This window comes from Chrysochloris asiatica, unplaced genomic scaffold (genome assembly GCF_000296735.1).
Source record: "Chrysochloris asiatica unplaced genomic scaffold, ChrAsi1.0 scaffold00076, whole genome shotgun sequence".
Lineage (NCBI taxonomy): Eukaryota > Metazoa > Chordata > Mammalia > Afrosoricida > Chrysochloridae > Chrysochloris > Chrysochloris asiatica.
The window spans coordinates 4088998-4103692 of NW_006408594.1; the positions used below are offsets into that span (position 1 = coordinate 4088998).

The 14695-nt window shown below is 48.0% G+C and overlaps 1 protein-coding gene across 1 annotated transcript; it reads right to left on the minus strand.

Annotated features, from left to right (window-relative positions):
- Positions 1-7940: 7940 nt before the first annotated feature.
- On the minus strand, positions 7941-13618 carry PDXP (pyridoxal (pyridoxine, vitamin B6) phosphatase). Its single transcript, XM_006865203.1, has 2 exons — positions 13057-13618; positions 7941-8257 (listed from the first exon to the last, which is right to left on the minus strand). Exons 1-2 carry the CDS (start codon positions 13616-13618, stop codon positions 7941-7943), a joined length of 879 nt encoding a protein of 292 aa, XP_006865265.1.
- Positions 13619-14695: the final 1077 nt, after the last annotated feature.

Sequence of the window (14695 nt, forward strand, 5' to 3'; positions counted from 1 at the left end):
TATTGTGTTCCAATTTGGTGAAATATTAAATTGGATAGCTATAAAAAGTTCATTATGTTTGAAAACAATGCGTAGGTTGGATGTTCATGCTTCTAAAGTGTTCCCTGGAGTCCTGGTGTGGCGCTATAGGATAAGCACTGGACTGCAAGGTCAGTTTGAACCACAAAGTTGGTGGTTCAAATTCACCAGCAGCACCTCAGAAACATATACAGGGTCTCTTTGTGCCAGAACAGACTCAATGGCACCTAACAACAACAACAACAAAGTGTTCCTAGACATGGATCATACCTAAATTAGAATCCAGTAGACAAATAATGTATAAAGCAAAAGTATAAAAATCCTGTATAAAATGCACATACAAAAAATATATCTGAACAATCCTGGTGTGGCGCTGTGGGTTAATGCATTGGATTGCAAAGTAGATTTGAACCACAAGGTCAGTGGTTCAAGCTCACCAGTCACTCCTCAGAAGCCCTATATAGCACTTAACAACAACAATAATTACGAGGGAGAAGGACTGGGTACTGAAGAATTGGGGGGGGGGGGGCGTAGGGGGCGGGTTTATAGGGTGTACCCTTTGGTAGGTTGATGATGCATGGAGGGGATTGGAACCATGGCAATGAAACGATATACGATGGAATGAATGTAAAACTAAAGTTCTCTCATGTAAAATATCATATAATTCACAATAAAACATGAAAAAAAAATATATCTGACGCTAAATCAAAAAGTGTTGCAAGGAGGTCTCCAGTCCATACACACATGGGTTTATTTCAAACAAAAGGTGTTTAAAGATGTCTCTGTGATCATTGGGGGGCTGAAGCCAAGTTCCCTCAGTAACACACTTGTCTTAGTCTTGTTAGATTGCCTTTGAGAGAAAGGTGCAATCTACCCCGTGGTGTTTAAGGGGATCCACTTGGCCAGTTACATTCAAGGCAGAGAGGTCAGTTCAGAAGGTTAGGGTGCCTGTTTTCTCATTGTTGTTGTTATTCCAGAGGAGTACTCCTCTCTGGCTTGAGTTGCTATGAGTTGAAGTAATCTTGATCCACCACTCCTCTGTCACTTTGTCTTACTGTGGTGACTTACGTGTTGCTGTCATCTTGGAAGCTATGCCACAGGTATTTTAAATCCCAGCAGGATCACTCATGGTGGACAGGTTCCAGCTGAGCTTCCAAACGAAGACAGACTAGGAAGAAGGAGAGGCAAACTACTTCTGAATATTTGTTGTTTTGGTGTTGTTAAGTGCTGTCGAGTCGGTTCTGACCCATAGCAACCCTGTATAGGGCTTCTGAGGAGCAGCTGGTGAGCTTGAACCTCTGACCTTGGGTTCAAACTGACTTTGCAGCCCAGTGCATTAACCCACAGCCACTGAAGACCCTGAACAGCAGCAGAAGATTGTCAGATTTAATGCCGGAAGATGAGCCCCCCAGGTTGGAAGGCACTCAAACTGTAACTGGGGAAGAGCTGACTCCTCAGAGTAGAGTGGACCATGATGATATAAATGGGGTAAAACTTTCAGGACCTACATTTGTTGGGGCACAACTTAAAATGAGGAGGAACAGCTGCAAACGTCCATTAAAATAGGGGCATGGTATATAAGAAGTATGAATCTAGGAAAATTGGAAGTTGTCAAAGATGGAATGGAACACATAAAGATGGATATCCTAGGCATTAGTGAGCTGAAATGAATTGATATTGGTCATTTGGAATCGATTATATTGGTCATTTGGAATCGATTATATTGGTCATTTGGAATCGATTATATTGGTCATTTGGAATCAATTATATTGGTCATTTGGAATCGATTATATTAACATTATATGCCAGGAATGACAAATTAAATAGAAATGCCATTCCATTGTCAAAAACAACATTTCAAGATCTGTGATAGAATAACATCCATATGCCTACCAGGAAGACCAGATAATACCACTATTATTCAAGTTTACATACCAACCACTAAAAAAAAAGATGATGAAATTGAAGAGGTAGCATAGTGGTTATGAATTGGGCTGCTAACCTCAAGGTCAGCAGTTCAAAACTACCAGCTATTCCACAGGATAAAGATGAGGCTTTCTGCTCCCAAAAATATTTACAGCCTCAGAAACCCCATACAAGTTTGCTGAGTAGATACCGATTCTATGGCACATAATCAACCAATCAACCACCAACTTCTTCAGTCTGAAACTGATCAAACATGAAATCAAGTTGTACTGATAACTACTGGTGATTGGGCTGCAAAGTGTTGGAAAATATGGTCTTGGTGATAGAAACAATACTAAAGACTGCATGATAGAATTATTAAAGATCAACACCTTCTTCATTGCAAAGATCTTTTAAAAATAACATGAAAGGCAACTATACACATGGACCTCACCAGATGGAATACACAGGAATCAAACCGATGACATCTGTTAGAAGAGATGGTGGAAAAGCTCCATACCATCAGCCAAAACCAGGCGGGGGCAGTCTGTGGAACAGACCATCAATTGCGCATATGCAAATTCAGGATGAAGATGAAGAAAATTAAAATAAGCCTGTGAGATCCAAAATAGGACCTTGAACATAGCTCAACTGAGTTTACAGACCATCTCAAGAACAGATTTGATGAATTAGACAATGACCTTAGACCAGAAGAGCTGTGGATGACATCAAGAACATCATACAGAAAGAAAGCAAAAGGTCATTAAAAAGACAGAAAAGAAAGAAGAGACCAAAATGGACGTCAGAAGACATTCTAAAAATTGCTCTCCAGTGTTCAGATGCTAAAATGAATGAAAGAAATAAGGAGATAAAATAACAGAATATTTCAAATGGCAGCTTGAGAAGAGAAAGTCTAATCTTACAATGAAATATGCAAAGATCTGCAGTTATAAAATCAAAAAAGGACACATTCAGTATGTCTCAAGCTGAGGAAACTGAAGAAAAAATATTCAAGCCTCAAATTGCAATATGGATTCTATGGGCAAAATATTGAATAATGCAGAAAGCATGAAAAGATAGAAGGAACACAGTCACGATACTAAAAAGAAATGGTTGATAATCAACCATTTCAAGAGGTAGGATATGATTAAGAACTGATGGTTTGTTTTGTTAAGTGCTGTTGAGTCGGTTCCGACCCATAGCGACCCTGTACAGGGTTTCCGAGGGTGTAAATCTTTACGGGAGTAGAAAGCCTCATCTTTCTCCCGTGGAGCGGCTGGTAGTTTCGAACTGCTGACCTTAAGGTTCACAGACCAATTTGTAACCACTACGCTAAGAACTGATAGTACTGAAGAAAAAAGTCCAAGGTGCACTGAAGACACTGGCAAAGAACAAGGCTCCGGGAACCGACAGAATACAAATTGAAATCTTTTAACAACCTGATGCAGCACTGGAGGCACTCACTCATTTATGCCAAGAAATTTGGAAGACAACTACTTGGCCAACTGTTAGGAAGAGATCCATTTTTTGTCCCCATTTCAAAGAGAGGTGACCCAATGGAATGCAGAAATCATTAAACAATATCATTAATATCATATGCAAGTAAAATTTTGCTAAAGATAATTCAAAAATGGCTGCAACAGTACATTCACAGAGAACTGGCAGAGGTTCAAACCAGATTCAGAAGAGGGCATGTAACGAGGGCTGTCACTGCTGATGTCAAATGGATCTTGACTGAAAGCAGAGAATACCAGAAAGATGTTTACCTGGGTTTTATTGACTATGCAAAAGCTTTCGATTGTGCGGATCATAAGCTATGGACAACATTATTCCATGAGTATTCCAGAACACTTAACTGTGCTTGTGAGGAACCCGTACAGAGACCAAGAGGCTGGTTGTCAAACAGAACTAGAGGATCCTAAATGGTTTAAAATCAAGAAAGGTGTGTGCCAAGGTTGTATTCTTTTACCATACCAATTCAATCTGTATGCCGAGCAAATAATCTGAGAAGTTAGATTATATGAAGAAGAACGTGGTATCAGGATTGGAGGAAGACTCATTTACAACCAGCAATATGCGGACGATACAACATTGCTTTCTGAAAGCGAAGAAGACTAAAATAACTGATGAAAATCAAAGACTGCAGCCTCCAGTACAGATTGCACCTCAAAATCCTCACAACTAGAGCAACAATAACATCTTGATAAATAGAGAAAAGACTGAACTCAAAGGCTTCATTTTGCTTGGATCCACAATCAACACTCATGGAAGCAGCAGTCAAGAATTCAAGTCATGTGTTATATTCGGCAAATCTGCTACACAGCAATGTTTAAAGTGAGAAAACAAAGCTGTCAGATTGAGGACTAGAGTGTATCTGACACAAGTCCTATTTTCAATCACCTTAGATGCACGTGAAAGTTAGAGAATAAGACCAGATTAGAATTGATGCATTTGAATTATGGTGCTGGAGAAGATTAAAAGAACCATGGACAGCCAGAAGAATAAACAAACCTGTCTTGGAAGAACTATAGTCAGAATGCTCATTAGAAGACACAATGGTGATACTTCATCTCTTAGACTTAGACTTTAGGTGGGTTCAGTCCCTGGAGAACATCATGCTTAGTAAAGTGGAGGGTTAGTGTAAAAGAGGATGACCACAAGGCATTGGGCTGATGCAGTGGCACCAGCAATGGGCTCAAACATAACAATTGTGAGGTTGGCACAGATCGGGGCATGTTTCATTCTGTTGTGCATAGCGTTGCTGGAAGTCAGAACCAACTCTGTAGCAACTGCCAATAACAACCTTAAGCACTTTGCAGAGTTACACCTCAGAGTCACAAAAGACTACAACAGCTCCCAGCACTATATCCCAAACCCAGGAGAGCCCATCCATCCTCCATATGCTTTGTAGGCGAGGGGAGCTACAAGATGAATCTAGAGTACCTTGTAATATCAGAAAACAAGTGGTAAAAACAATACCAACAGTGAAAAGTAGTGACATCTGAATGAAGTTTAATAAATGCTTTACTAAAATGAAGTTCTCCTTTTTGACAAGTATATGGTAAATTGAACAAGGAATCAGGAAGACCAGGGAAGAATTGATGGATTTTAACTATGGTGTTGGTGAAGAATAGTGACTACACCATGGAATGCCTGGAGATGGCACACACCTGTCTCACAGCAGCACAACCACAAAGCTCCTTCAGAAGGTGGATGTTAAGACAGCCTCTCACGCACTTTGGACATGTTATCAGCAGGGACCAGGACATCATGCTTGGTAGAATACCAGTGATACAGAGGAAGAGTGACAAGAAAATGGATGGCGCCATGGCTGCAAGAATGGGTTAAACATAGTGTGGCCTGAAGATGGTGCAGGATGGAGTAGTTGTTGTTTTTCCTGTTATACAGAGTTACTGAGTCAAAAATGACCCAAAGGCACCTAAGAACTACCACCACCATAGTCATGTAAGATGTTGGATGAAGGTATATAAAAGTTTCTGTAACGATCTACAACTTTTCTGTCAACCTAAAATTATTCCAAAATAATTTTAGCATGTAAAAACGAGACAGGCATTTCCAGAAGGTTCTAAAAGGCCTCACCTCAAGTTTCACTGGCCCAGATCACACATCCACAACCAATCACTGGCCAAGGAAACAAATAACTAAGATTGGTTTAGATTCAGTGAAGTGCCAATACTTGACAGGTTTCCTCTCCCGACTCATGAGCTACATGCTATATCCAAGAAATCAGGAATTGTCAGCAAGGAAAAATATGTGTGGGGGGAGACTGTTGGTTCCAGAATGGGGCCCCCATTTTTAGCAGGGCGGGTGGAGGGATATGAGCCAGGCTGGCCAATACTTACTCCATTATTCTCTTGGGCACAGGCTCCAAGATGGGCACGTGGCCCAAGGCAAGTCAGTGAGACTCTGTCCTGGATGTTGCTTAGGTGAGAGGCACCCATGGTCCCCCGAGGCATCAGAGCTGAGAGGGCTGTGCCTGAAATATGCTGGGCCACCTCATGGTCAACCAGTAAGCCCCCTTACGTCTTGGCCAAGTTGAGTTTCGGTCAGTCTTCAAGAGTGTATCACCTGTGTTCTGGCTTCTGACCCAGCTTAAGTCCCACCGGTTGGGCTATCAAGTTTTCCTCCCAAGAACCACACTGGCAGGAATTTCCTGGGTCTGAGTCCCACCCCACATTTTACAAATAAAGAAACAGAAGCTGAGCAGGAAGGGACTAGCACACATTCCTGGAGTAAGTTGGTGACAGGCCCAGAGTAGGCAGGACATCTCCCCACTCAGCTTCTGCTTTGCAGGGTGGCCCTAGGTCAGCTCACAGCTGAGCACCGACCGAGAGTGGAACCCATAGCCCCACCTGGCGGACTTGGAGTGGAAGGTCAAGCACCAGCTTCCCTGGCTGAGGGGTGTCTCTAAGAAGGCCACTTACTCAGTAGTACCCAATCTCTTCTTCCAGAGGACCTTGGGGGGAGCTCATCCTCTCCCTTCCTGTGTCTCCCTCCTTTCTAGAGGTGGTGGCAACCTCCTGCAGTTAGCCACTGCAAGCTCAAATCCCGCCTAAGGTGATCACACCTTCCAGCTATGAGAACTTGGAAGAGTTTGCATCACATTTCTGACTTGCTTCCCAAGTTGTAAAATGGGCTGGGGAATACACACATGCTGGGTCTCCAGAAAGGCCGGGAACAAACGGGTACATAAAGACCCAAAGATGTATAAAGTGTTACTGCGCACGGAGAATGTTCAGGAAACCAGTGTGGTCTGGGGGAGAGCTAGCTTAGGTGGGGCACCTCCTCCCGCCCTGGGCCCAGACTAAACACAAGGCCACACTCACTTGAACTTTATTAAGTATGGAAGGACTGGTTACAGCAAGGGTGGAGGTGGTGGGGAAGGGCCAGCCCCCATCCCACCAGCATTGGCACACAATAAATAACTGAGGTGGGCACAGAGAGGGTTGGGGGGAGGTGGCACAGCAAATACTGACAAGGGCACAAGAGTCTTCCCCCCCAAGCTGTGACCACCTTCCACACTGGATGGGGCCCCATGACCAGGGGAAGCCAGGGCTCACAGGTACAGAAGCCCCAAGAACCACTGAGGGGCATGGGGTCACCACCTTTGTAGAGGAGGTACATCTTTGGAACTTGGACCCTATCTATTGGATGGAATCTGGACATCTGGCTGATCCAGTCACACCCAGATTGTATCCCAGGTTTATGGGTTGGTCTACTTAGGACTGAAGAGATCAATGGTCATTATTCCTGGGTGCCCTGATTGGTCCACTCAAGACCTAGAGCAGTAAAGGGCCATTGTCACTTAACCCTCTGACTGGTCCACTCCAGGTCCAGGACATCCAGGTCATGGTCACTTAGGCTCCCAATGTGCTGTGGTAAGATCACGTGACTGAGTCCACCTGCTTCACAGGGTTTCCTCAGCTGTCATCTTTAAGGGACCAGATGACCAGGGCTTTTTTCACACAGAGCTGCTGCTGGCATCAAACTCTAACCTACTGGCTAAGCCAAGTGCTTATCTACTGTGCCAACAGTAGTGCTTATCTACTGGTTCCTAACAGGTTGACTGAGAACCCACCCTAAATGAATGATTCAATATCACTTAGCCTTCAGATTGGTGCACTCAGGACAATAATGCTTTATGGTCACCATAAAGACCAGTGATTGGTCGACAGGACCCAAGGGCCAGGACTGAGAGGCAGGTAGAGGGCCCAAGGGACGAGGAGGAGTTCAAGTCCTCAGGGTTGGGGATATCTTCAGCTGACATCAGGGGAGGTGGCAAGGCCACCAGGCTGGACAGGCCAGGGTGAGCCATTGAGGGGACTGCTGAGAGGAGGGGGTACGAGGGCCCTAAAACCTTCCCTGGCTCCCAGCCTCACCAGGGTTCAGAAACCAGAGCTAAGGAACCGGTGGTGCTTAACCCAGCTCTGGACCCACAGCCTCCATCTATGGGGTCAGAGCCTGGGGGAGGGGTGGGGCTGCGGCAACGGGTGGGTTCAGCCCTCCAACCCTTCCATCAAGTCCGCGATGCTCTCTACATAGTAATGAGGCACCAGCTCATGCTGGCCAGCCGCCAGGTGGGCCTGGGCCTCCTCCAGGCGAGACACTCCGGTGAGGGTAAGCACGGTGGTCAGGCCGCAACGGTGGCCAAAGAGGATGTCGGTCTCCAGGCGGTCGCCCACCATGAGCGTGCGGCTGGGGTCCATGCCAAAGTGCTCTGTGATGCACTCAAACATGTAGGAGTTGGGCTTGCCCACCACCAGGGCCTCACGACCCGAAGCTGTCTCCACCGCAGCGGCCAGGCTCCCGGTGCCTGTGGGGAGAGGGGAGACTCGGTCAGGTCTCTAACATGGGGATATGAAAACCACTGTTACAGAGTCAAATCTGACTTGTGTGTTAAAACAGCAGAACCACTATAGGGTTTTCTTGGCTGTAATCTTTAGGGAAGCAAATCGCCAGGTCTTTCTTCTGCAGTACCACTGAGTGGGTTTGAACTATCAACCTTTTGGGAATGCTAACAGCACTTAGAGTCCTGGTGTGGCGCTTTGGGATAAAGTACTGGACTGCAACGTCGGTTTGAACCTCAAGTGGTTCCTTGGAAACTCTAGTTATGAGTCAGAACCGACTTGACAGATCATAACAACAACAACAACGACACTCATCGCATGTGCGATGAGTCACACATGCAACGAACGCATCTAGACTAGGGCCTGGTTCAGTCAGGCATACCTAAGGCTCACTGTTTGACTCGGGCAGCTATGTGTTTTGGGCAAGTCACTCAACCTCTCCATTTCCTTGGACTCACAACAAAAGGAAGAATCTAAGACATGCCTACCTTGCAGGAGGTGCTGAGGGAATACCAGGAAGATGTGCTTTGGAAATGAAAAAGCACTTTACAAACAGCGGTTGTGATTATTGGTACAAGAATGCAGGCTGCTGGCACGGGAAATTGGCACTGCCCTTTTGAAATGCAGCAGGGCACAGGACTCCTCACACCTCTGACCCAGTGGGCATCCGCACGGAAAGGGAAAGCAAGAAAAGAATTCAACTGGAGGCAAAAAACTAAATACATGTTTGAAGATGTCTGCGGCTGCAGGAACTATAACAAATCACAACTGTGGAAGGCCTCCAAGTGTTTAACAAAAAGAGGACTGTTCCCGCGAAGGGCAGTCCTGAGTCTCAGCGCAGACTCATCCTGCCCCAGACAATGAGTCCACTGTGCCTGCCCCACAGACACGTCTTTGTGCCAGAATGTTCTGCCTTCAGACTAATGTTTCTGGGCAAATGATGATGACGACCATTTACTGAGCACAGTCTAAGGGGCCAAGGGCTTTGCTAGGAGCACATGGAAGCCCATCGTACAGATGAGAAAGTTGAGGCTCACTAAGGTTCAATTAGTAGCAAGCAGTAAGTGCTGCACAGCTCAATGGGTGGCAGAAAAAGCTCTGTACTCAGGGTGTGGTCTGACCTAGTCTGTGCTAGGCCAGCACGTACGAGCTTGGGAGCTGCCGGTCATTTCATTCTAGAGATTTTTGTGTGCCGGTTGTTAAAGTCACTTGTTGTTGTTGTTAAGTGCTATGAGTCAACTGCAACTTATAGCGACCCTATATAGGGTTTCCAAGGAGTGGCTGGTGGGTTTGAACCGCCAACCTTGTGGTTCCAAACCGACCTTGCAGTCCAGTGCATTCTCATGCAGCACCATGCTAGGACTCCTAAAAAGTCACCATCAAGAACCGACTTATAAGAGGGTGATGCAGCTGGCTAGCGGCTGTGCAAAAGTGGCAGAATGCTGTCTACCAGGGAGCTGAGCCTAAGTGGCAAGAGAGCCTTGTCTATCTCGGCATGCATGCGCACGCTCACAGCAGTGTCGTAAAATCGCAAGGACATGGCTCGCTTGCCACTTAGGCTCAGCTCCCTGGTAGACAGATTTTGGCCTGCATAGAAACCCTTTGGGCCCAGGTCTTGGAGGAGAAGGTCCCCTGGAGAACCCTTTCCATGGATGAGAAAATTGAATGGCTTTGCAGAAATGCAGAGGCATGGGCGGGTGAGAGAGCTGCCCTATTCTTTGGCTTCATGGCACTCATCCTGATCTGGGAGAAGTACTCTGTGTATGGCCCACTCCTGAACATTTTCAAGGAGGAGTGGGTGGCCAAGCAGACCAAGAGGACACTGGACAGGAAGGTCGGCCCGATCCAGGAATGAGTGTAAGAACTATAAGATGTGTCTGAACTTTACTTTGTCCTGGTCATATTTACTGGGCATACTCATCATTACACAAAGCAGTGATAATGTCAATTAATGACCAGCTTGTTAAAAAAAAAAAAAAAGGAATCTACTTATATGAACTTATGATTAAATGAGTATTTTGAGCATCAGCACACACTGCTTCCTAATGATCTTGACCACATTTCACTGCTAACAACAACTCCATGTTCTCTCTGTAATAGTGGAAATGCCACATAAATGGTGGTTCAAACCCACCAGCTGCTCCTCAGAAATCCTATACAGGGACGCTATGGGTCAGAACCGACTCGATGACACCTAACAATAACAACTGCACATCTCTTCCCAACTCCATGCTCGGTGACCACACACTGGTAGGTTGAAATCTGCCATAGCAGGAGTATTTACACCACAGGAACTGACAAATGGTTCTCCCAGCTGGCTACTGAACAGGTACCAGCTCTCCACTGCGTTGACCCCAAGCCCCTCTACCTGAGCCTCTTCTCTCCAGGAAACCACACTTCATTTACTCAAGCCAAAGGCCCAGATGGGAAAAGTCAGCACAGATGGTGAGAATCCTCAAGCCTGCGTCCCCGACAAGGCGGGACTTCCCCAGTGTCACGGGGTCAGGGCACAGCTGGGCCAAAACTCAGGCTTCCAAGCCAGCACCCAGCTACCCCTCTGGAAAATTCTCTCTTGACGTCTGACCAAGAATTCTGTCCTCTTAAGAGCTGGGTAGGGAAGAAAAGCAGTTTGCTCCTGGGGTTTCCCTCTAGGACGGGAAGGGCTTGGCTGAGTCACGCTGGTGTTCATGTCTTCTTCTCCCATCAGGACAGATCTGATCACTCTTGGTCGCCTGAGTCCCACTGCTTTCATTTAGTTAATGTTTACAAGGCCCTGCCACACGCCGGGCATTATGCCAGGCATTGGGACAGGGCAGTGAATCTAACAGACAACGTTCCCCACCCTGGGAAGGTCACTCTGTCTCTCCCACCACCATGATTCCATTGATCTCAACACTCCACAATCCAAGGCTGCTGCGTCTTATGCTAGTGACGTATTCTGAGAAGACAGTGGGCATTTCTACTTGCCAACTCAAGTGGCTGCCTAGTAGCAACACAAGATAAAAACAACTCATAACTTAGGAGTTCCGTGTGTAAGACTGGAGGGTGGGGTTTGCATAATTCCAGATAGTATGCATGATGGGGACTCACTGACTTTTTTGACACCACACCTTCAGAGCTGTGTTACTCAGCTGTGCGAAAAGCACATACAACGCTGTATCTGTTAAGCCTCTGTCTCTCCCTTTAGACAGTGGGAGGGACTAGTAGGGTTGGCTGGGCGCAGCCAGGGGGATGCTGAGACTCCCCTGGGTTCACATGGAAGAAGCATGAGGCAGGCCTCAGTCTCTCTCTCCCTCCCTGAGCGTCAGGGGTCGGGGTGGGGACTCTAGCTCACAGCCTCAATCTGAGCTGTGAGGCCTTCAAGGAAAACCACACAATTCAGTGCAATACCCAGGATAGGTAAAAGCTGTGGCGGCTGGGAGCCCTGACCAGAGTCCCATCTTGGATTTATGGACAACCCAGGCCCTGGGTGATGCAAATGGCTAAGCACCTGGCTATTAACTGAAAGGTTAGTGGCTTGAATACAGCCAGAGGTAACTTGGAAGAAAGTCCTGGCAATCTATTGCTGAAAACTCAGCCACTGAAAACCCTACCTAGTGCAGTTCTACTCTGACACACATGGGGGCGCCATGAGTAGGAATCAACTGCACGCCAACTGGTTTGGTTTTGTGGTTTGAGGCTGAAGTTTGCAGCAGAGCTATGCCAGACCTGCAACTATGGGTTTCCCAGCCTGGTATTGATTCTACCATGGTCAAAGCCCCATTCTAGCATCACTGTCTTAACTGTAAGATGCTCCCTCCCGGCAGTCTTCCTAGAAGACTTCAGAACCTGCCCCGGCCCCCCCCCCCCAAATCATCATAACAACACTGTGTCAACTTCCCAGAGAGAGAATCTGGTATTGATGACAGTCTGGGACAGTGGTTGGCAGGAAGTGGGTGATGGAGACCTGCCCCCGACCTACTGACTCTTCCCATGCACACATAACTGACAGCCAGTCCTGCTGCCACCTGCTCTTGTCCACCTCAACCCCCCTGTTAGAGGGGCTCCGATACTCTGCAGGGAGATGGCAGAAATGAATACTTCCTGTCACTGACTCTGTGCGCCCTAGGCTGTGGTCCACTCCCCTTTCTTAACCTCAGTTTCTTTAGCTGAAAAACGGAGATCATAACTCTTGTCTTCAAAGTCACTTGGAAAAAAAAAAATCAAGAGGCAGAATCTAATGTGCTTTATATAAAGCTCTGCAACATACTAGGGCTTCAGATGCAACTTACATCTCAGCACCTACTATGTGCCACACACTGACCTGGAACACTTTCCCCTGGCATGAAACAAGTAGGCTTGGCATTTCCATTTTACATCTAGGATAGCGATGCTCGGACAGGTTATGTAACAAGATTATATGGAGTTGGAACTTGAACTCAGGTTAAATTCTACCTGCTTCCAGAACCGTGTTCCCAACCCTCCAACCTCACTGGCATAGTTGGTGGCGAAAAATGACAGGCTTCCTGAGGCTGGTTCAGGAAGGTCTGGGTTGGGGAGACCTGGTAGCCAGTGACTCCCGTAACCACAGTGGGCCTGTTTCCTTATCAAAGGGAGACCCCACCTGAAGTCACCTCTGGTTCTTGTTGGGTGGGAGGCGTCCCTTGCATCTCTGGTTCCCACCTGTCACCTGGAGATGCTCACTTCCCATCCCTCTTACCCGCCCTGACTCCCCCAGACATGGCAACGCCCCCATCTCAAGTTTCCCCGCTGGCCCAGTGCTCACCGGGGGTTCGGCTGCCGTCACTGAGGGGGTGCCACGGATCGCGGTCGGTGGCCACGAGCAGGCAGTCGGGGTCGCGCAAGTGTGCGCACGCCTCGCTCAGCTTGGCGAAGGTGAAGTGCTCGTCGTAGCCCACGAGCACGGCGCGCACGCGCTGGTCCCCGCCGGGGTCCCCCGTCAGGCGCAGCCCCGCGGCGCGCACTTCGGCGCGCAGCCCTTCGCCGCCCAGCACGAACACAGCACCCGGGGTGTCGAGCCCGGATAGGCGCTGGCTCAGCAGGCGCGCGGCGCAATGCGCGGAGCTGAAGAAGAGATGCTCGTGGGACAGCCCCCTGAAGCCGAAGCGCTCGAAGCGGAGGACCAGCTCGCGCCGCGTGCGCCGGCTGTTGTTGCTCACGAACAGCGCCACCTTGCCGGCCTCCGTTAGCCGCTCCAGTAGCTCCGGGGCGCCTGGCACGGCGCGCTCGCCGTTCCACAGCACCCCATCGCAGTCGAACAAGACCCCCTGCGCCCTGTCGAGCAAGCCGCGCAGGGCCGCACCACGTAGCCGCTCGCAGCGGGCCATGCATCCAGCTGGCCGCCCACACGCATGCGCCGCTCTCCCTTAGAGAGCACTGCTTGCTCACCCTCAGCGGGCCAGACCACCAGCGGCTACCAATAGGAGCGCTGGACGGGCCGGAAGGCGGGGTCACGGCCTGGCCCGCGGCCAATAGGGGCGAGAACCTTAGAGAGGACCCAGGCTGCTAGCTAGCAGAGCGCGGAGAAAAGGACGGAGTCGCTGCGGTCACCGAGGGTGACCAACGAACATCTAGCCTTCTTTTTCTTCCCGCCCCTTAACTCGACTGGGCCAATCGCCACCGAGTGCAAACCGACACTCGATCCCGGATGGCGGTTGAGCAGCTCGACTAACCTTTTATAGAGGTGGGGGCACTTACGTTTTTCTTAACCAATAAGGAGCTATGAATAGAAAATGCTGAGCGTCAAGCCTGCGCCCCCTAGCCAATCAAAAGCGTAGAAGAGCTGGTTGCCGGGGGAAAATAGAAGATTAGGGAGAAGCGTCTCGGGTCAAATCTCGTTACCCTTTGAACCTTAGATTTCGCAGTTCTGAGTGAATGCCTGAGATGCGTGTGGATGTGATAAGGAGAGAGGCGCCTGGTGTCAGCTTGGACGTTTCGAGCCCTAGGTTCCTCACCCTGGCTGTGCAAGGGGCACCCCAGGCAAACTTTTTTATTTTTTAAATTGAGGTATAATTTACATACTGGAAGCCTTTATATCTTAAGTATATAAGCCTGATGGCTTTTTACAAATAAATGCCTTTTTGAAATACTGAGGCTGGAGCAGAGATTGACAACGTATTTTTATGCAAATAACTCGTGCATTATACGGTTTTTGCAAACCCCTCACCCGTTGATTTCTTGGTGAGTTATATGCATGCATGCATTATAGGGGAAACATAAGATCTTGTTTTGGGTGGGCCTGGGGTATATTTGTTTTTCAATTGCTCCGACCAGCGTGACGAAGTCCTGGGTAGGCTGTTGGCTGCGGGGAAGGAGTCAAAAAGTGGCGGCCAATTGATGGGTGGCTTGGGAGGTGGGCTTCTGACTTGGAGGAAACAGCGGGTCTGGGGCCTTTCAGGGCAGTG

Coding starts and splice junctions, on each gene's coding strand:
- PDXP (XM_006865203.1), bottom strand. CDS start 13,618: ATGGCCCGCTGCGAGCGGCTACGTGGTGCGGCCCTGCGCGGCTTGCTC. Junction 8,258..13,056: donor TGACGGCAGCCGAACCCCCG/GTGAGCACTGGG, acceptor CTCTCCCCACAG/GCACCGGGAGCCTGGCCGCT.